Source organism: Mastigoproctus giganteus, chromosome 3 (assembly GCF_048544385.1).
Source record: "Mastigoproctus giganteus isolate SK-2022 chromosome 3, ASM4854438v1, whole genome shotgun sequence".
Lineage (NCBI taxonomy): Eukaryota > Metazoa > Arthropoda > Arachnida > Uropygi > Thelyphonidae > Mastigoproctus > Mastigoproctus giganteus.
Genome location: NC_143577.1, coordinates 93,049,598 through 93,073,608, shown reverse-complemented (window position 1 = coordinate 93,073,608; position 24,011 = coordinate 93,049,598). Strand labels below are relative to the sequence as shown.

General features: G+C 37.1%; 1 protein-coding gene across 1 annotated transcript in view; it reads right to left on the bottom strand.

Annotated features, from left to right (window-relative positions):
* LOC150088154 (uncharacterized) overlaps window positions 1-24,011 on the bottom strand; it is a 611,850-nt gene that overhangs the window by 99,654 nt on the left and 488,185 nt on the right. Inside the window, exon 45 of the mRNA XM_090369355.1 lies at window positions 12,480-12,689. Coding sequence (XP_090225481.1) covers window positions 12,480-12,689 — 210 coding nt within the window. The remainder of the gene's footprint in view (window positions 1-12,479; window positions 12,690-24,011) is intronic.

Below are 24,011 nucleotides of genomic sequence, written 5' to 3'. Positions count from 1 at the left end.
AAGGAAGGATGAGCTGATCCCATAGGAGGTGGTTATTGTTGGTGACTCTATTGTCAGGGAAACAGGAAATATATTGTGCAAGGATAGGTGAAATCGGACCAGGGGATGTCTGCTAGGGACAAAAGTAGATGTTGTAGAGTAGATATAATCTTTCAAGGGTACAAAAGTTGATATTGTTGTATATGTTGGCACTAATGATACTAAGAGTAAGAGATCAGAGGGCTTACTTAACAAGTATAGGGCAATTTTGGGAGTTGAGTTATGATTGAATTTGAAACTGACTACAGTTCTGCCCAGACCCATTATGAGGGAGTACATGGTGAGAACCTTGTCAATCAGTTTGGCCCAAGAGAGATTTTGCAAGGCTGATAAGCTAGAATTTTTCTCCAAGTAGTCTATGGTATGAGGTTTGATAGCAGGAGAGACTGCTTCTACAGAGATAAGATATGCTTAAATAGATGGAGTGCAAGAATATTTGCTGATGCTGTCGAGGCAGTGATAGGTGGGCTGGAAAACTGCTAGCTTGATGGGATACATAGACTAATAGATTACACAGAGATGAAAGTGATTCTTGTGCTGCTTCTATTTGAAAATACAGCAGCTAGAAAGCATTGCAGGCCCTGCTTGTAGGTTATCATGGAACAAGTGAATACATGGGCTGTGTAAGGGTAACTGCATGTATACTTGAATGTACACAAATGCCAGGAGCATTATAAAAAACTTGATGAATTTGAAGTACTGATGAAGTCAAATGCAGACATTGTAGGGATAGCAGAGCCATGGTGCCACTCAGACATAAGTGATGCTGAATTTTAATATGGGGAGTACAATGTATGCAGGAAGGACACAGGACAGGAGGAGTTGTGGTGGTTATGCTCTTAGTTAAAAGAGCATATTAAATCTAAGGCAGTGCATCCAGTTGACATGGGTGAGTGACCAGTGCAATGTTGGGTCAGTTTGGTATGATATAAGCACTAGGAAAACAAAACTGACAGTAGGAGTGTGTTGTAGGCCTAAAGACTGTGACGAGTATGCCAAACAGGTATACAGAGAAATAGTGGGCCAGTAAATTGGAATGTCTTATAATATGAGATTTTAACTTTCAAGATGTTGACTGGAATTTGTGGGTTTGTCACTTACACATTAGCAAGACTTTTGTAGATTTCTTGGATGACATGTTTTCTACAGAAGCATGTTAGAGAGGAAGAAATACTCTTGATCTAGTTATCAGCAGTGATTTTACATGCATTAAGAATCTGCAGGTAAAAGACTTACTGGGTGGCAGTGATCAGAGTATTAATGTAGAATTTAATTAAAGACATAAAACTATCAAGGATAAAGGGAAAGGCTTTCGCTTTTTTTAATGGGATCTATCCAATCAAATTAAGAGAGGCAGCAAAAGAGGTAAGCAAGCCTTTAGCCATAATTACGAAAACATCCTTGGATTCAGGGGAGGTCCCTATGGACTGCAGGTATGACTGTATACCCAATTCATAAAGGAGTTCAAGAGGTGGCATGAGTGATTACAGACTTGTTAGTTGAACATCTTTCCAGGGAAAATAATGGAGCCACTGGTTAACAAAGTAATGGAGGATTACTTAGACAGGAATGCAATTATACTGCAGTCACAGCATGGATTTGTTAAGAGCCAGTCTTGTCTAACCAATCTGATAGGTTACAACGATGCAGTGACCAAGAAACTGGATGCAAAAATTTATTTTGATATCATATAATTGGATTTCAAGACTTTTGATACTGTTGCACATAAAAAAAAAAAAAACTGGAGCAGTGTGACATCAATGGCAAGTTACTGCTGTGGAAAAAGGGATGGTTAAGTGGAAGAAATTTAGAGTAGTCATCAATGGGCACTGCTCTTCGTGGACTAATGTTATCAGTGTTTTGCCCCAGGGTTCAGTGCTGGGCCCATTGTTGTTTTCAATATTTATTAATGACATTGATGAAAGTATATCAGGCTTGATGTCAAAATTTGCAGATGATACAAAAGTTGGCAGGGTGGTTAACGACGTTAATCGCAGTGAGCCACTGCAACAAGATCTTGGAAAATTAGGTCATTGGTCTCAGAAATGGCAATTGAAGTTTAACACCAATAAATGCAAGGTAATGCATATAAGTAGCAGCAATCCCAGAGTAACTTATCAACTGTGTGATACTATACTCAGGGTCGTGGAAAATAAAAAGCCCTGGAGGTAATTGTGCAGTTATATATGAAATTCTCTGAGCAGTGCGGACATGCCATGGGGTTTTGGGCACCTCCATAGCCAGGTGGGAAGGAGCAGCAGTGCGTAGCACACGCTTCTTGATTAGACCGGAGTTCGAGCCCATCACCACCAAATATGGAGGATATGGAAAGGTCAGGGAATGACCACCGCATTTTCCTGGAGCAATATGGCCTTAGCTGCTAATGTTCCTAAAAACCAAAATAACAAACAAACTAACAAACATGGGGTTTTGTCAATGATATATAGAAACTTTTCCAGTAGCGATAATGAGGTATTTATCAGTTTGTACAAAGCCATGGTTAGGCAACATCTTGAGTATTGTATACAGGTCTGGAGGCCTCACTTTAGGAAGAAAGTAGATCTGCTGGAATGGGTGCAGAGAAGGGCAGCCAGATTGGTGAAGGAAACAAAAGTGTGGTCTTACCTAGAAAGGCTTCAGTTCTGCAAATTGCAGCTGCTGGAGACTAGGCACCTGTGGTGTGATCTGATTGGTGTTAAAGATCTTGAATGGATTGAGTAAGTTGAATGTGAATAGCATTCTTCCTCTTGCTGAGACTACACACATGATAGGGCATACATTTAAGTTGAGGAGGGATGGTTACAGGATAGATGTGAAGATGTTTGCCTTCTGGCAGTGAGTGGTTGATCATTTGAATAGGCTTCCACTAGTTGTTGTGGAAGGATGATATGAATAAATTCAAAGAAGAACTAGACAAACAACTGGAGTGTATGGATGGGAGAAGTATGTAGTGTATTTTTAAATTAAATTAAATTTAATTTATTTTTTTTTTTGGTTGTTGCTATATAAGAGTGCTTTCTTGCATCATTTGCTACTACTACAATAATCAAATTTATATAAGGGTTGGTTATCCAAATGAAATTTAGAAATGGCACTGAACAGTCCAAAACCAATTTGAACTATATGTACTCTATGCATCTGCTAGAGGTGTGTGTGTGTGTGTGTGTGAATATATATATATAGAAGTGATAGGTACAGGAGTTGTAATAAGAGGAATATATGAAGGAATATACACCTGGGTTACCACTATGTAGAGTAGAAGGCACCCAATGACTATAAATAAATAAAGGGTTAGCTAAAATGGAATTTTAGCTAACCTTTTGGTTGATACACTACCTGCTGTTCTCTCTCCATACTTAAGTTAGTATAGTATGCAAGGAGAATGTATGAAATGTGCATTAACATATGGACATAACTTTATACTGAAAATGAAAATTTTTCAGTCGATATAAGTCCTCCTTTACTGTATCTTAACTAAACCTCATTTTTAAGCCTGATAATGGAATATGTAACTCATCCAAAAACAGCTTACAAAAAATTACTTCAAGTTATTTTTCTATGGATGGGGTAAGTATGTTTGAGAAATGTATAAAAATACTTTTTTTATATAGAAATAGCACTTCCCACTTTTAGCAGTACAGTAAATCATACTTTAAATTTACTTGCTTTATGTTCTAAAATATTTATACATGTGACTAAAAGGGGGGGGAACTCTGCAAATATAGTGTGTAAAAGGCAAAAATGATTAATTCATGCTACTTATAAAAGAAAATACCTGAAATAAAAACAATTTATTAAAAGAAATCCAACATGCTTAAATATATTCTTGATTTGCATCAAGCAGGAAATATCACAAAAGAATAAGGGAAATTCGCTCTGCATTACAATTAACACAATGCAAATATGGCTTATTATGTTTAACCTTTTCTGGGTTGCATAATGAATAACTATGCCACTCTTTTCTTTCTCTTCTTTTTTTTTTTTAATTTAAGAACAAAATCTTATCCTCCCATGTACCTTTTCCTATAAATTATTTATAAACGATGATGCAGTATTTCTGTTTTTATTTAAATTTACTAGTATTAAAAGAAGTTAAGTATTCATTAAGAACTTGAGAGTTGCCACATAAAGAAATGTCTTATCTTTTGAATTAGTTGGAGCATTCATATACCACTCATCCAGTGAACCATCATTTGTTCCCACTCTGAAGGGTGGGGGTTGGATGAATTATGGATAACATATTTACACCAACTGCATTTTATAATTTGGCTCTTTGTACTCATCAGGTTTTTCTGAAAATAGGCTTCCTTTTTCCTTCTTGAAGAATAGGATTTGTCAGATTTCAGGGAAGAGGGATTGTTTAATAGAAGAAAAGGGAAACAAATGAATCCAGCAAAAATTTAAAACTGAAAAGTGGGATATATTAATAATTACTAAAAGATAGTTTTTAATTAAAAAAGCTAAAAATTAATTTGCTATAGTAATAATAATAAAAAGTGTAAAAAATTCCATCTGGGTGAATTTGTTGCATTTAGGGGTGTGGTCACAGAAATCAGCTATTTAAATTCCACATAAAACGTAATATACTTGTCAAAACATACCAAAATATAAGATATGTCTTCATGTCAAAAACTAATGAAACAAAAGCAGCTTTCATCATCTTTTTTTTCCCCAAAGAAATATGCAATGTTTGTAAAAAAAAAAAAAAATAGTAATAGTGTTTTATAGCAAAGGCCACATTTTCTGCACTTCAAAAACTCAAATACTTTATTTGACATAGATGATTTGAATTCTATCCTGTTCATTTAGTTATGAATGATAACAGTTCCTTGCAGTAATACAGAACAATGAAGATAAAACTATTTTAATATTCTGTCATACTGAAAAATATCAATTACTCCACTAATAGTGGTTAAACTAATCAATTTTTCATCAACATTATCTTCTGTTGTGATAAATGTGCAAATATCATCTATTTGAAAAGTGAATTTCTTCTGAATTTCTCCATGTGTGAAATGCAAGAATTTTTTGTATTCTGGAATAGAAAAAATTGTCAACAGCTGATGGATTTGGAGGAAACGATGCTCACAGAAAATAAATGCTGCAGTTAAGCCAATGTTCTCCATCACTTCTTTAAAAGCATTAATTTGGGGAATTAACATAAAATGTTTTAAAACTAGTCAATTTTTGCACAAGGGCAATAATAACAAAAAATGAGGAGATGCAGGTATCAGATATGAAAATAAAACCCAAACTATGTAGTAAACTGTGCTTGGCATGCATGATAAATCTGCAGAAAAAGTGAACAGGGCCATCTGACACTGGTCTGATATTGATTTTTTTTTGTATTTTAGAGAACACGTGGCTATTCATTAAACACTTAATATCAAACTTGTATAACTTAAATTTTACCGAAATCTAGACGAAAAGTAAGTTTTCCATAAAAGCAAAGGAATTCATGCAATTCTTCTGGGGACAAATGAAAAAAGTTTGGAATATATCATTATGGATTGCCTAGATTACGGCAGTCTAGTTTACTGAACAGCCTTTCCAACTTACACTGATTTTTCGTTCATCACAGATTCCCAATTTTTTTTTACTTTTAAAGAGTGAATGAAGATTTTGTTTTAAACAAAACCTTCATTAGAAGTAGGAAGTCAGTAACATTAATTTGGATCAAAACTTCTTTATATTGTTTTTCATTTTAAAAAATTTTCGGCAGTTTGTGGAGCAAATTGATACCTTTTCATAATTCTTTTCATTTATGTGTTCAGTCACCATTTTTAATAATGAAAGAACTTCATTTATATATGATTTAACACTATTTTTAAATAATACAATGAAATGCTATGAATTTTAAATTTATTTAAAATTAGTTCTTGACAGCATAAGCAGGAAATCAGATTTATTTGTATCAATCTAATTTTAAAATGCATTCTTTCTCGACATAGATTAATAACATTATTATGTATAAAATGGCAACTAATTAATATGCACTGTTAGGAACACCCAAAAATCTAATTTAGCATTAGCATTAATAGAGGCATATGATGCAAGAAAGCAAGCTTATACAGCATCAGCCAAAAAAAAAAAAAAAAAAACCCATCCCATTTCACCCATCCATTCACTTTGAAGGTTTGTCTAGTTCAGCCTTTAATTTATTTAAGCTGTCAACTTCTGCAATGACAGATGGAAGCCTGTTACAACAATCAACCACCTGCTGGCTAAAGGCAAATTTTCCAACATCTATTCTACAACTGCCTTTCCTCAATTTGAATTTATACCCCCTCAGATTCAGAAATTGAGCAAGAGAAAGAATCCCATCAGCATTGAGCTTGCTCAAACCATTCAAGGCCTTGTGCACTTCAATCGGATCACCTGGCAGGTGCCTAGTCTCCAAATGCTGTAATTGGCAGAACTTAAGCCTTTCTTGGTAACAGCAAGCCTTTGTTCCATTCACCAATCTCATTGCCCTTCTCTGCACTCATTCCAGCAGCTCTACATCTTCCCTAAAATGAGGGCTGCAGACCTGTATACAGTACTCAGGGTGTGGTCTGACCAGTGCCTTCTACACGGGGATAACCACCTCTTAGCAAAATTCCTATATATCATTGACAAAACCCCATGAGCTACTTTTGCAGCCTGTCTGCGCTGCTCAGAAAACTTCACATCAGACTGCACAATTATCCCCAGGTCTTTTTCATTCTCTACACTGAGCATAGTACCACACAGTTGGTATGTGATTCTGGGGTTACTGCTACCCATATGCAGTACTTTGCATTTGCCAATGTTAAACTTCAGTTGCCAGCTCTGCCCCCATCTGCTGAACTTTCCTAGATCCTGTTGCAGTAGTGTACAGTCCTTACTGTCATTAACAACCCTACCAATCTTCATATCATCTGAAAACTAGGATATTAGGCCTGATATACATTCATCAATATCATTGATAAATACAGAAAACAACAATGGGCCCAACACCGACCCCGGGGGAACTCCATTAATAACATTAGTCCATGAAGAGCAGTGTCCATTGATTACCACTCTCTGTCTTCTCCCACTCAACTATCCTTTTATCCATTGTAGCAACTGGCCCTTAATGCCATACTGCTCCAACTTTGTACAGTAGTCTTCCATGTGCAACAGTATCAAAAGCTTTCCTAAAATCCAAGTGCATGATATCAAAATTATTTTTTGCATCCAGTTCCTTTGCGAGCCCATTATCAGTATCCAATCAAATTGGTCAGACAAGACTTCCCATTAACAAACCCATGCTCTGTCTGAAATATAACTGCAGTCTTGTCTAGAAGATCCTGCAGTGCTTCTTTAACCAATGATTCCATTATTTTCCCCGGAACAGAAGTTAAACTAACTGGTCTGTAATTACCCATGTCACCTTTCGATCCCCCTTTATGAATTGGGGATACATTTGCACATTTCCAGTCTATGGGTACCTCCCCTGAGTCCAAGGAAGCTCTCATAATTATGGCTAAGGGTTTGCTTACTTCCTTTGCTGCCTCCTTTAATATAACTGGATAGATCCCATCCACCCTGGGTGCCTTTCTTGTGTTTATCTTCAACAGTTTCTCCTCCACTTTACACCCAGTTATTTCAAGATTCTGTAGCTTACTGCTAGAGTTGAATACACCTCTGGCATTCCCCTTGCTGAATAACTCCTCATGTGTGAATGTCAATGCAAAATATTCATTTAGTTTGTTAGCTACCTGAGTAGGATCATCAACAGTTGCCCCATCAATATCAAGTGGACCAATCTGATTCATCCCCTTCCTTCTAGAGTTAACATAAGTAAAGAACTCTTTGCTGTTTTTCTTTGCATCCCTTGCCAAGGATTTCTCGTAATCTGCCTTTGCCTGCCTAACCTCCTTTGTAACTTGGTTGCATATCAACTTGTATCTATCATAGGCTTCTGTGTCATATGTTAATTTGTAAGTATCCCATGCATTTTTCTTCTCTGCCATATGCCTCATTAGTTCATCTGACATCCATTTTGGCCTAAACCTTGAACAATATTTCTTAGTTGGTATGTAAAGCCTAGTAGCTTCCAAGATAAGTTCTTTGAATGCTTCCCATTTTGAATTTGCTGTTGGTAACATCATCAGTTGGTCCCACTGTATAGAATTTAAATACTGTCTCAGTCTATCGTAGTCGCCTTTACGGAAGCAATAACCCTTCCCTTTACCTCTGATGGTAGTTACCTCTTTGAGTAAATCCCACTTCAGCACACTGTGATCACTGCCACCTAGTGGTTCGTTTATCTGCAGATTCTTAATGCATGAAGAATCACTGCTGATAATCAAATCAAGAGTATTACTCCCTCTAGTTGCCTCCCGAACATGCTGATGTAGAAAACAATCATCCAATAAATCCACAAAAGCCCTGCTAGTGTGTGAGTAACCAGCCCCCAAATTCCAGTCAATATCTGGGAAATTAAAATCTCCCATTATAAGACTCTCTGATTTACTGGCCCACTATTTCCCTGTACAGTTCCTTATTATACTCATCAGAGTCATTAGGCCTATAGCACACTCCTACTCTCAATTTTGATCTCCCAATGCTTATGTCGCACCAAACTGACTCAACACTGCACTGTCCGGCGATGTCGACTGGCTTCACTTCCTTGGTTTTTATGTGTTTCTTAACTAATAGCATAACCCCTCCCCCCTTCCTATCCTGTCTATCCTTTCTGTAGATGTTGTACTCCCCAAATTGCAGTTCTGCATCCCTTATATCTGTGTGACACCACGTCTCTGATATCCCAACAATATCTGCCTTTGATGTTTTGAGCAATACCTCATTATTCATCAAATTTATTTACTAAACTCCTAGCATTGGTGTACACGCAAGTATATGTAAAAGTGATTGAGAGAGTGCTGTTAAGGCAGCATCAGTGCTCAAAAAGTATAGGTTTTGTCAGTTATATTCTGTCAGGTGTTTTACAATGACGTCATTTTTCATATATTTTGCTGAGAAGATTATCTTTGTTATACTTTTCGAATGCGAACTAGATTGTCGGATGTCTCGTTGTCTTCTTAATGTGGCTTCAAATGTGAGTGGTTGGTGATCTGATCCGAATTTCATAATGTTCTCCTTCAATCTTATGTTCTGTGTTGTAGCTTCCTGAAAAGAGACCAAGTAAAAAAAAAAAAAAAAAAAGATATAAGGTACGGGGAGAACAGGACGTACCAGAGAGAGTAAAGGAAAGGAGGTATAGACTGAGTGACAGGGGATATAAGGGAAAGCATCCTCCACAGGTTGGCTGAGATTTCTCCAACCTAAGCGGAAAATGGAAGAAGAGGGCCCTCGAGAGGGTGAGAAGACAGTCACGTATCAAGAGAGACACGGATGGACAATTCAAGCGACCTGAGTGTCAAATCCAGTATCTAGAAATGGTCACAGTTTAGGTGAAGATGGTCACAGTACATGTTAAGACAGTCGAATCTGAGGTGGAGATGTTCCGTATATGATAAAGGGTATCGATCAATGTGCATTAGTTCCAGGGCGCTGTACCAGTGATTTTCTTCTGGTGAAGAGATCATGGGCGAAGGCAGGAAAAGCATAGTAGTAGTGGTCTTCCTCATTGATCAGTAAATGTTCATTTCCTCAAGAAAAGGCATGTATTTTTGTTATGAGCAACATTCTCAGGTCCTCACAGAGCGGGCAAACATAGAATAGGTGATCCCAGTCTTCGTTTTCACCACAAAGACAGCGAGGGTCATCCACGATGTTTATACAGGCAAGTTTGTGATTTATGGATCCATGGCCTGTAATCAGGAAAGTGGTGTATAAACCTGGGCTGTACCATGCTTTAGCTTTAGGGTAGATCTGGGCTATTTTATATAAGAATATTTTAGTTATGGAGCCTTTGGGAGTGGTATTCCATCTGTTTTGCCAGGCGTTAAGAAGGTGGACTGCAAGACGATTTTTTTCTTCTTTGATGGTGTTTGCTGGGTTTCTAGTGAAATCGAGGATGGTGGTAGGGAGTCCCTTTGCAAGCCGGTAGTGTACGCCTTTGCAAATTACCTGCAGGTCCAGAGGGAGAACTGCTACCAAGACTTGGAGCGCTGGGTTGCTTACTGTGCAGCAGGCACGGGTGATAGTGAGAGGGATATTATGCTGAATGGAGGTGAGCTTCCTTTGGTTACGAACAATGAGTGCACGATGATACCAGACACCTGCACAGTAGGTTAGAGTGGGAATAAATACAGCTTTGTATAGCATTTGCAGTGAGTGGCAATTTAGGCCCCAGTCAGACCTGCTGATCCTCACTACCACTGCGGTGTAGTTTCTGACTTTGCGATGAAGGTATTCTAGATGTGGGTAAAACATGAGCTTGGGGTCGAGAATTACCCCAAGGTACTTCATCTCAGTTGCAAGTTTGATGCTTCTACCAGTAATTTTAATCTGCGGTAACCTGCTTATTTGAAAGGTTCCTCTGAGTAGAATTGAAGTAGTTTTTTCAGGGGATATATGGAGTTTATGGAGGCTAGTCCATTCTTGTAGTTTTTAAGGGCTTCATTGGCTGTTGTTTCCAGGGAAGCTCTGGAGTTTCCAGTGACTGTCAGAATCAGGTCGTCTGCAAAGGCTTGGGTGGAAATGTCCCTCAGGTCTAGGTTCAGGAACACATTCCATAGGAACGGGCCAAGGCCAGAGCCCTAGGGACAGCTTCTGTAGACATTTCTGGCTGTAACACTTCTGTTGTGCAGATAGTCCTGTATGCAGCTGTAAATATTTGTTGGAACGCTAGCTTCTCTGAGTCTTCGTAGTATACATGGCCATTAGAGCAAGTTAAAGGCCCTGGCGAAATCCACTGATATTATTAAGAAGTATTTAGTGGCTGAATTTTTGACAGAATCCATGAGCTGTCGAGGGGCATCTTCTGCTGAACGGCCTGCCTGAAAGCTGGTTTGGGGACTGGATATTTGCCTTTTTATAGTGTTTTTCCAATCTGAATAAGTGAAGATGTTTAAATATTTTGCTTAAAACGGGAAGGAATGGTATGAGTCTGTATGACTTTGGCTCCTCTGGTGGCTTACTTTGGTTCTTCAAAATGAGGCATAGATTGGCCTCTTTCCAGTCATCCAGGAAAAGTCTAATTTCCAGGCAATGGTTGTACAAGCGGAGAAGGAGATTTGATTGCATCTCTGTGAGCTTCTTAATTACTTCTGCTTCAATGAAGTCTAACCATGGTATTTTTTTTTTTGTCTTTGTTTTGCCATTATGGCAAATTTTAATTCATCTAAGTTGAAAGGCTGTTCTATAGAAGTGGTGTTGTAGGATGCGTTTTCATCACAGGTTTCTCATTGCTAGCTGGATTGAGGATCTGTGTTTAGCGGGTACAGGGTGTCCAAGATGTTTACTGACTCTTCCCATGTGAGGGTTGTGGTGCCTTACTGGATGACTGTAGACGAGATGACCTTGAATGGGTTGAGCACGCTGAATTCTGATGGGATCCTTCCACTCGTTCAGATTACGAACCTAAGGGGGCATAAATTCAAATTAAGAAAAGACAGATGTAGATTAGATGTGCAGAAATTTGCCTTTAGCCAGTGGGTGGTTAATTGCTGGAACAAACTTCCATCTGCCGTTGTGGAAGTTGATAGGTTGAATAAATTTAAGGAGGAACTGGACAGGCATTTGGAGGGAATGGTGCATGTTTTTTTTTTTTTTTTTTTTTGGCTGATGCTGCATAAGCTCATACACTTGCTTTCTTGCATCAAATGCCACTACTACTACTACTATCTGATTTCCTGGTACACTATTTCTCTGCATAGTTGTTCATTGTAGTCCTCAGAGCCATCATTTTTATTGATGTTTAAAAAATTATAATTCAAATTAAAATACAAATGAAAGTTATAATACAAATCCCACTGTCAGAATAACCAAGTCATTTTGATGATGGGAATTTGTATTAAAATTCTTGAAACAGCAATGTATTAACTTTTGTATATCTAATGTAGTCTGTGTATTGTATTAATTTCACTTAGCTTTCTATCTCATTTCTGCATATTTCAAATACTTTTGCTTTTATAGTATGAGAGCTATTAATACTATAAGAAATGTTGCTTTTAGCCAAAGACTAATTAGCTACTGGATCAGAATTTTACCTAACATTGTGGACAAGAAAAACATATAAAGGAAATTAGAAAAACACTTTGAGACAGATAAAAGAAATAAACACGGAATGCATGAATTATTTGGAATTTAAGGCCAATGCTGCATAAGAAGTGCAAAATCTTGAACAATTTTGCCATTAACAATATTATCCTTTTTAGCTATAAAGTCATAATTGTTGCCACTCAACCAGGAAATATATAGTTGGAAGAAACAAATGGATTTAATATATACAATAATTTAATCATTTTATATAGTTGGAAGAAACAAATGGATTTAATATATACAATAATTTAATCATTTAAATTTACCTGCACAAGCAGGAAATATGAAAGGTCTGTCTGGATCAGATGGTCTCCAGAAACCCTCAGTACTGCAGGTATAAAACTTTGGTATTGGCTGTGAAAATTCCAAGTTCTCATTGCAAGATATTGTACATACTTTGAAATTTCCACCAGGACCCCAATCTGAACATCTTACTTGACCATCTATGGGGGCTTTTGGTATTTCACAAAATTCTCCTATTTAAAAAGTAATAATAAAAAAAAAAAAATATATATATATATATATATGAGGTCTATTAAAACAATACCTGAAAGTTAAATGGGTTTGTTTACATAATGATGAATTATTTATCTAACTTCAGGGGGCTTCAAATTTCTGTTTTATAGACAATAGCACTGAAATTTCTGTTTATAATTGTTTACATTTTCTTAATAGGAAAACAATTTTTTTTAACATAATATGGTGACTGCCAAATACAAAAGGTGAAGAATCCCTGAAGTATTTTAGTTCCATCTAGCTGAATTGCCAATTCACAGAAACAGTGCCCACAAAAATATTTACAAACCAAACATAAATGTAACAGAGAGAGAGAGAGAGAGGTGATTAAATAATCTGACTGTCTTCTTTTGTGTAGAGTCTAGGAGCAATGATTTTGAGCACCACCCCAGATGTGGCAACAGTATTGCCACATGCATGGCAGATCTGAGATTTGTATTGAAATTTCCTTTTTCGTGTAATTTACATGAAAAAGGAAAAAAATCAGTGGAATAAGAGTTAAAAGGTAACACAAGTAAGCTGTGAAACACAGGTTTTGAGAACAAGTATGGAAATACCATCATAGACACTTCTTGGTATCAAAATTTTTCAAGCTTTTTCTAATATCCTGTTGGAAGATCACAGGAAGCACACTAAGTGGAATGTCTTTAGCATTGTAGGAGGTGATTTACCAAGATCACTGATGTGAGAATTAAAAAAAGTAGGATGTTAATAAGGTGCCTTTATCTTTAGATTACAATGTATCAAAGGCAGAAATATGGGTGGGGAGAAGTTGAAGCCAACAGCTTTGGCTAGAGACAAGATGGCTCAACCACTAAATGGCCAAGAAGTTAGTTTCCTATTTTTAGCCTGTTTAAAATATAGTTTGAATGGTTAATAATTTTTTTACATCTTGTGAGCTTTAGCATAGGCAGAAAATGAAGTTGAACATCTGGATACAAGCTACTTACAATATAAAAAATTCTTATTTTGAACAACTTGTGTGCATTAATCGGAAAATCAAAGTTTAGATAAGGGAATTGAGTTTCAGATGGAATGAAAAATAAAGGCATTTACCCCTTAAAGAATAATTTTACTGACTCAATCTGAGTAAACATTAGGATCAGATGATTATAGATCAACCCATTTGACATTACAAATGGGAGAGGGGCTCCATTAGAATGGACACTATAACCTTGCTGTTTTTGTGCCATAAAAAATCAAAATCAAACCATTAGAATGGAAACTATCAAGTTGTTACCTGAAGATCACTAAAATTAAATGCTTACTTTGATGGTTGTTGGTAAGGAAAAGATGAACATTTTTAGGTGTGTGTGGGGGGGGGGGTTTGGATTTTCCTTGTATTCTAGTAGGTAAATGAACTAGTGTTAAGGTCAAAATCCTCAAACTCTGCAAGTTGGGCTTTGTGCACTAGCAAATTTAAGCCAGCTGGAGTTGTAAACATTGAAATCATCAAGTAAAATTATTTCACTACTAGGAAAGTGAGATTGGAGAAATTAAAGTCTAACTGTTTTGAGTGATCTGTTGACTAGAGAGTGCTATAGGGGCAACAGATGAATTTGATAATGGGGTAAAGATATTTTAAAATCTCTGACAAGGCATATCAGAGCAGACAAAAGTATAAGTACCAACTTTAAAGTGAAAGTAATTGTAGAATAAATAACTGCACCAAATGAGATGAATGGTAGTAGAAACAACTGATAATTGAGATTCTGTCAGAAAAAGTGGTGCTTGACAGATTGTAGGTGGAAATGAACATCACTGAAATTCAAACTGAGACCATGTATATCTGTGAAATTAACCTGGAAGTTTCTGGATAGTTTAGATCTTTTCATATACAAGTTTGTTCCATTAGCCTGAGTATTTGTGATGCACTGAGTTAGATGAAGTAAACGTTGGGAGGGTGGAAAATGATTAGATATCCTATGAATTAGAAAAATTTGGATATAGTGTGCACACAGCAAGAATATATCCAGCTCCTTGGCAATACCCTCCCATATCATGCAACATAGGTTGTATTTTAAGGTTATGTGGGGATGTCATGACGAGATCAAATATTCCTCCAATTTAAGGTACAGCTTTGAAACAATTTTTGCAGGATGACTGCTAGATAGTCCAGTCAATCCGACCTACTAGTAATACTCTAGAAATCTTCAAAGTTATATATTAGCTAATCTGGATGCCTTCTAGAGTATTATCAACAGGTTCAATACAGTGGACTATCTAGTAGCCAGCATGTGAAAACTGTTTTAAAATTGTACCCCCAAAATGAAGGAATGGATTTTACCACAATACTCATTTAACCTCATAACACATGATCCATATTGCATGATAGAAGAGATGAGATCTTGGAGCTTTACACTGGAGACCTAACATGGCTTTCACCACTTCAGGCCTTTAATGAGGAAAGCAGTGGTATTGAATGAGATGTTGGGAGTTAATCTATCATCTAGTAACACAGAGGGGTGGCCATTCTTCTGTGTGGTGTAGATGCCACACCTTGACCTCTGCTTACATTGGTTCACATCTGGCTTTCACCACCAGCATACTAGGCACAGTGTTATTAGACATTGCATGTAGGGTTTACCAAGGGTTACAGTCCCCCACTATTGTGAAGGTGCAGGCACAGGATTTAGTTGTTAAAGAATGTCTAGATTTTGATCTGGGAGACAGCTGTGATCACTGGAAAAATGTCTGTAACCAACCTCATGAACTAAGGTTAATTATACACAGAAATTTCAGTGCTATTATTAATTAGGCAATTAAAGAAATGTTATAATGAAGACTTGAAATGAATTCTGAAATTTGAAATATATTAGTGTATAATTTATATACTAAATATGTTTCATACTGCAGAATTCATCATAGAAATTCTATGGCATTAGCCAATTTAAAATAAAAAAATAATTTAATTAATTAAATTTTTAAAAAATAATAAATAAAAAAGTTTAATAAAATGAGACTAAATAGAATAAACCATCATAGCTTTACTTCTCAAAATACCACAAGATAGGGTGGTATTATATAAAATTGATATTTTGTAAATTAAGATATCCAAAAATTATCCCTTAATGGATCATTTTTGAAAACAAAACTGTAACACTATGATTTCACATATATATACATATATTTTTTTTTTCATATAATTATATATATTCTTACATAATTCATGTTATTATGGTTTTCTTTTCAACAAAACTGTAATAATATGAATTTTGTATTAAGAAATTAATACAAGATTAATTATGATATCAACTGATATGTTAATAAAATAAGTTGAACTCTGAAAGTTTTTAATTCACACCAGACTAGCCATGCAGTGTGGCAATCAGTAAACGTGTGATTAACTGTTGTCAAATTGCAAGTTTCAACCTATATCTACTTGTGTACTTGTATATATGAAGGTACTGCCATTTAGTACAGGTTTTGAAATGCATTTATTTTATCCAATTCCTATGCCTGGATTAAGGCCAACTGATGCCCTAAACACAGACCAACACTGGTGCTCTCTTGGCTTCTCCATTGCTTAACCTACAAGACATTAAGACTCAATAAGTGCTGAACATGAAATAAGAGTTTGAAAATTTAACTATTTTGCAGTTTTCTTCCAGGCAAAACCCCACAACTATATTAAATAAAAACTTTTAGTTTTTTAAATTTTTATTTATTTAACAAACACTAAATAGAATTAAAAAAATATAAGCAAAGATTTACCTATAGGTTTATATTTATTTACTTTTTAAAATGTTTTCTTCTAGATTTTTTTATTGCAAAGTCCTCAAAACTAATTTGGCATAAAAATCTGCTTCTGTACTTAGTAGAGACAAGGCATCCAATCTGTTTTGTTGCATAGCTGTTCTCTTGGGATTTTTAATGCACTTGAGTTGAGAAAATAAACACTCAGCTGTGCAATTTGTAACCATTAACTTTAAAAAATACACAAAGCAATATCTACATTTGGAAATGCACTATCAATTTTGTCTTCTACAATTATTTTATAAAGTTTAGCATGACCGAATCTGGTTTTTACATTTTTTTTGTTGCACTGAACTTATGGCACAGTTTCAGCAAATGAAGTGAAATTATTTGGCACATCACTTAGAAAAGAAAACCTGTCTGCTATTTCTTTGTAGCCGACCGGGCTAGCCGGGTGGGTAAAGTGCCTGCCTGGCAACCCAAAGGTCGCGGGTTCGATTCCCGCCTCGGGCTTGGATCAAAGTACTGCAAAAACCTTGGGAGGTGCATTATGGCCACAGAAGCCTATGCGCCAACAACTACCAAAAAAAAAAAAAAAAAAAAAATATTTCTTTGTACCTCTCCTCTTCTTCTCATCTCAGTTTCTAGTTTGTCAATAATTGGGCAAAAGGTGGTGATACGAAATTTAGCTCTGGCATTCAGATCTACTTCTGGTGCATGCTCATTGGGTAACTTCTTTCTGATACGTTTGCAAGTTTCAATGGCCATGTAATCAACATCTGGTGGCATTTCCTTTACAAGTGTTTAAAATCTTTCAAGGTCATCTCTTAAATCTTTCACCACCAGGGGAAAAACTGCACTGCACATATGTAAAAGTCGTAATTTACAAGACATACTGCTTATGCAAATGACATCCTGTTAGATAAAAGCAGAAAGGCCAATGCCACCATCAATAACCATTATGGCTCTTTTAGTAAAACTGTTCAACCAGAATAAATAGTAACGCTAATGCAGCACTATGTGAATATTGGAAACTTAAAGATTCACATAAAGGACGTTTGATGTCAGTGGGGCTTCAAAAAGTAATAAAGAAATATGAAGCGACCGGGCCGGGAGATAGGTGTAACTCCAGGCAGGGGACGACCATGTATCGGAACGGAGGTAGTGGAATGCTGTGAAACACTACCAGTCAGTAGTGCCTGCCAGAGGTGTGTCAAGAGACTTGAACATTCCTTGGTCTACTGTACATAAAGTGCTTTGGATAATTTATGCAGCTTCCCATTCAAGATTCATGTAGTGCATGAACTAAAGTCTTGTGATCAGCAACAACGAATAGACTTTGCTCTACGATTTCTGGCTCTTATGGAACTTGACAATACATGGGCTCAAATGATCTAGTGGTCTGACGAGGCACATTTCACTCTTCATGGGGCTATAAATGCACAAAACTGCTGAATATGGGAACTTCTCGTCCATGTGCTGTGCATGAAAGACCACTACAAAGTCCATACATTACAGTATGGTGTGGATTCACAGCAGCGTTTATAATTGGACCATTTTTCTTTGAAGAGTCTACATCTCATGCCCCCCCCCCCTGTAACTATTGCACAGTACTGCACTATTCTAAGATTCCCACTCTGCAAGAGAGGCAATGCTTGGAGACCATAGTGTTCACGAAAGATGGGGCCCCTCCCTACATTTGTGCCATGCCGAGCCATTTTAGTACCTTAAGCAAGGATGAAAATTTTCACCCTACTGTTAATGATGGCAACATTGGCAATTATTTAATCTTTCTTTAAGCGCTCCTTTCAGCTTTTCATGTGAGGCAAGAGCCTCGTTTGCCTTACCCTCAGCACGGGTCTATGCAACAGTGTCTAAAGCTTTCCTGAAATCCAAGTGTGTGATATCAAAGTTATTTTTTGCATCCAGTTCTTCTGTGACCACATCATAGTATCCAATAAAATTGGCCAGACAAGACTTCACCTTAACAAATCCATGCTGTGTCTGAACTATTACTGCAGTCTTGTCTAGGTGATCCTGCATCCCTTCTTTAACCAGTGACTCCATTATTTTCCCCAGAACAGAAGTTAAAACTAACAGGTCTATAATTATTTGCATCACCCTTTAAACCCCATTTGTGAATTGGGGATACATTTGCACGTCTCTAGTCCATGGAGACCTCTCCTGAATTGAAGGATGCTCTCATATTTATGGGGTGCCTCCGTAGCCAGGTGGGAAGGAGCAGCAGTGCGTAGCACATGCTTCTTGATTAGACCGGGGTTCGAGCCCGTCACCACCAAATACGGAGGATGCGGAAAGGTCAGGGAATGACCACCGCATATCCCCGAGCAATATGGCCTTAGTTGCTAATGCTCCTAAAAACCAAATAACAAACAACATAACAATCATATTTATGGTTAAGGGATTGCTTAATTCTCTTGCTGCCTCCTTCAATATAACTGGATAGATTCCATCTGCCCCAGGTGCCTTTTTTATGTTTACCTTCAACAATTTCTTCTCCACTTTGCTTTCTGTTATTACAAAATCATTTAGCTCCCTGTTAGAGTTTGATAAACTTCTGGCATTCCCCTCCTTGAATAACTCGTGTGAATGTAGATGCAAAATACTCATTTAGTTTATTAGCTACTTGAGCAGGATCGTCAATAGTCGAACCATCTATGTTAAGTGGACCAATCTGATTCATCCCCTTCCTTCTAGAGTTTACACAACTAAAGAAGTCTTTGTTGTTTTTCTTTGCATCCTTTGCCAAGGATTTCTTGTAATCAGCCTTCGCTTTCCTAACCTCCTTTGTGACTTGATTAGACTAGCTTATAACTGCCATATGCTTAAGTATCACGCGCTAAATTATATGCATCCCACGCATTTTTCTTCTGTGCCACGAGCCTCATTAGTTCATCTGACATCCACATTTAGGCTTAAATCTGGAACCGTATTTCTTAGTTGGTATGAAAAGCCTAGTACCTTCCAAAATTAATTCCCTGAAGGCTTCTGTGCCACGAGCCTCATTAGTTCATCTGACATCCACATTTAGGCTTAAATCTGGAACCGTATTTCTTAGTTGGTATGAAAAGCCTAGTACCTTCCAAAATTAATTCCCTGAAGGCTTCCCATTTAGAATTCACTGTTTTTAACATCAGTTGATTCCACTGTATAGAATTCAAAAACTGCCTGAGACCACTGTAGTCACCTTTATAAAACAAAAACCATTCCGTTTACCCTTGATGGTAGTTACATCTTTAAGCAAATCCCACATCAATAGAGTGTGATCACTGTCACCTAATGGTTCCTTTATCTTCAAATTCCTAATACATGAGTCATCACTGCTGATAATGAGATCAAGAGTATTATCCCTCTGGTTGCCCCTTGAATATGTTGTTGTAAAAAAACAATCCTCCAATAAATTCACAAAAGTCTTGCTAGCGTGCAAGTGACCAACCCACAACTTCGACTCAATATCTGGGAAGTTAAAATCCTCCATTACAAGACATTCTGTTTAATGGCCCACTCTATTTCTCTGCACAACTGTTTGTTGTACTGATCAGAGTCATTAGACCTATAACACATAGCTACTCTCATTTTTCCTTTCCCAGTGTTGATGTCACACCAATCTGACTCAATGTTGCACTGTCCACCCATGTCAACTGGATGCACTTCCTTAGACTTTGTGTTTCTTAACTAACAACATAAATTCTCCTCCCTTCCTACCCTGTCTATCCTTTCTGTACACATTGTACTCCCCAAATTCCAATTCTGCACTGCTTATATCTGTTCGAACCATGTCTCTGATATCTCAACAATATCTGCCTTTGATATCTCGAACAGCATTTCAAATTCATCAAATTTATTTACTGAACTTCTAGCATTGGTGTACATGCAAGTATACATGCACCTGTTCTTACTCTTAGTTACCCTAACACAACAAATGTATTTACTTGTTCCATGACGACTCTCAGCAACTCTTGAAATCCCCATCTCTAGGCTGCTGCTCATTACAACAGAAGCAGTGCAAGAATCGCTTTCGCCTCTTACTGCAGCTACTGTTAATCTTTTAGTCTGTGAATCCCCCCCCAAGCTAGCAGTTTTCTGACCCACCCAATACTGCCTCGATAGCAACAGCAAATATTCTTGCACCCTTTCTATTTAAGTGTATCCCATCTCTGTAGAAGCAGTCTCTTCTGTTAGTCAAGCAAATTTTGGACCATGTAGTAATGTCTTTCCCCATTCACTCTTGCCATTTCCCTTGATTGTATATTGAAAAAAAAAAAAAAAAAAAAAATATATATATATATATATATATATATATGGACTACATTATCTGGACACCTCACAGTAGCAATCTTCTGTTGTGTAGGTTTTGTACCTCTCTGTGGGGCAAAAAACTAATTTTGTGTATGAAACCATTAAAAGTGTGCTGTCAGGTTTTTTACTTCCCCTTTATGTAATTTAACATATAACCTTTAACCTGAAAGAAAAAAAGAACCACCCAAAATTCTTTTTATTTAATGTTATAATAGTATAAAGCACAGCTATGATGCCTAATACATTTATTTCAATGTTTATTGAAATAAATGTAATAAATGTAATGAAATAAATAAATTTATTTCTACATTTATTTCAATATTTGTAAAAGAATAAGAGAAATTTACCCCATATGATACATAGAACACTTCCATATGATATCTCCAGAAATTAATATGAAGAAAACATTAATACAAAATGATTACAGTAAAAAAATAAATTGAAAACAATTAAAAAAAAAACAAATTTAATACATTAAAAATTAATTTTAAAAAAGTTTAACGTAAATTTTAAAAAATGATTTTCCTTCCTCGGAAAGGAAGTAAAATAGTTTTTTAAAAAATTTTGGCTGGGGAGCACTATTTTCTAGGACGCATAAAGTCTAGAGAAAATGGGAAAACATCATGGTGTAGAGTTATTTAGGCATAACATCTGACCTCCAAAGCCACATCTTATATGATTTCCTACTACTTGCAAATGGACCTTGCATGTACCAGCATAATATAATACTAGAAAAGAATACTAGAAGTCAAACTTGTAGTCACTTTATAGTACAATGTGTACAGACAGGAGAGGAGGAGGAGTTATGCTATTAGTTAAGAAACACATAAAATCTAAGGAAGTGCATCCAGTCGACATCACTGGACAGTGCAGTGTCGAGTCAGTTTGGTGTGACATAAGCATTGGGAGATCAAAATTGAGAGTAGGGGTGTGCTATAGGCCTAATGACTCTGATGAGTATAATAAGAAACTGTACAGGGAAATAGAGTGGGCCAGTACATCAGAGAGTCTTATAATGGGGGATTTTAATTTCCCAAATATTGACTGGAATTAGTGGGTTGGTCATTCACACACTAGGAAGGCTTTTGTGGATTTATTGGATGATTGTTTTCTACATCAGCATGTTCGGGAGGCAACTAGAGGGAGTAATACTCTTGATTTGATTATCAGTAGTGATTCTTCATGCATTAAGAATCTGCAGATAAAGGAACTACTAGGTGGCAGTGATCAGTGTGCTGAAGTGGGATTTACTCAAAGAGGTAACTACAATCAGGGGTAAAGGGAAGGGTTTTTGCTTTCGTAAAGGCGACTACGATGGTATGAGACAGTATTTAAATTCTATACAGTGGGACCAACTGATGATGTTACCAACAGCAAATTCAAAATGGGAAGCATTCAAAGAACTTATCTTGGAAGCTACTAGGCTATACATACCAACTAAGAAATATTCTTCAAGGTTTAGGCCTAAATGGATGTCAGATGAACTAATGAGACATATGACAGAGAAGGAAAATTCATTGGATACATATAAATTAACACTTGACACAGAAGCCTATGATAGATACAAGTTGATCTGTAACCAAGTTACAAAGGAGGTTAGGCAGGCAAAGGCAGATTAAGAGAAATCTTTGGCAAGGGATGCAAAGAAAAACAGCAAAGAGCTCTTTACTTACGTAAACTCTAGAAGGAAGGGGATGAATCAGATCGGTCCACTTGATATCGATGGGTCAACTGTTGATGATCCTGCTCAGGTAGCTAACAAACAAAATGAATATTTTGCATCAACATTCACACATCAGTCGTTATTCAGCAAGGGGAATGCCAGAGGTGTATTCAACTCTGGCAGTAAGCTAGAGAATGTTGTAATAACAGAGGAAAGTGGAGGAGAAATTGTTAAAGATAAACACAAGAAAGGCACCTGGGTTGGATGGGATCTATCCAGTTATATTAAAGGAGGCAGCAAAGGAAGTAAGCAAACCCTTACCCATAATTATGAGCGCTTCCTCGGACTCAGGGGAGGTACCCACAGACTGGAGATGTGCAAATGTGACCCAAATTCACAAAGGAGGATCAAAGGCTGACACAAGTAATTATAGACCTGTGAGTTTAACTTATGTTCCAGGAAAATTAATGGAGACACTGGTTAAAGAAGCACTGCAGGATCATCTAAACAAGACTTCAGTTATAGCTCGGACACAGCGTGGTTTTCTTAAGGGGAATCTTGCCTGACCAATTTTATTGATACTATGATGCAGTCACAAAAGAACTGGATGCAGGGAATAACTTTGATATTATATACTTGGAACTTAGAAAGGCTTTTGATACTGTTGCACATGGAAGACTGCTGCATAAATTGGAGCAGTGTGTGGCATTGGAGGCAAATTGCTGCTATGGATAAAGGGATGGTTGAGGGGGAGAAGACAGAGTGGTAATCAATGAACACCGCTCATTATTATCATTATCATTAGCCGTATGGTGCACGGAAGCCTGAGGCTTATGCTGCACCAGCAGAAAAAAAAAATTCTGAATTACCCTGAGAGAGAGAGAGAGAGAGAGAGAGAGAGAGAGAGAGAGAGAGAGAGAGAACAAGAGTCAGAAGAAGGGAATCACCAAGAAAGAGAACAATGATGATATACAGCTCACGGACAAATGTTATTAGTGGAGTCCCTCAGGATTCAGTGCTGGGTCCATTATTGTTTTCGGTATTTATAAATGATATTGATGATGGTATATCAAGCTTAATGTCCAAGTTTGCAGATGATACAAAGGTTGGCAAGGTTGTCAATCACACTACTGACACCATGCTGCTGCAACAGGATCTGGAAAGGTTGAACAGATGGGCTGAGAGGTGGCAAATGAAGTTTAACATTGACAAATGTAAAGTACTACATATGGGAAACAGCAACCTCAGAGCAACCTATCAACTCAGTGGTACTACACTGACAGTGGTAGAGAATGAAAAGGACCTGGGGGTAATTCTGCAGGCAGATATGAAGTTCTCTGAGCAGTGCAGATGGGCGGCAAGAGTAGCTCATGGTGTCTTGTCAATAATATACAGGAATTTTTCTAGCAGGGATAAGGAAGTGATTATTCCCTTGTATAAGGCAGTGGTCAGGCCACACCTTGAGTACTGTATACAGGTCTGGAGGCCTCGTTTCAAGAAGGATGTAGAGCTGCTGGAACGAGTACGGAGAAGGGCAACAAGATTAGTGAATGGAACAAAGGGGTACTCTTACGAAGAAAGGCTTAAGTTTTGCAAATTACAG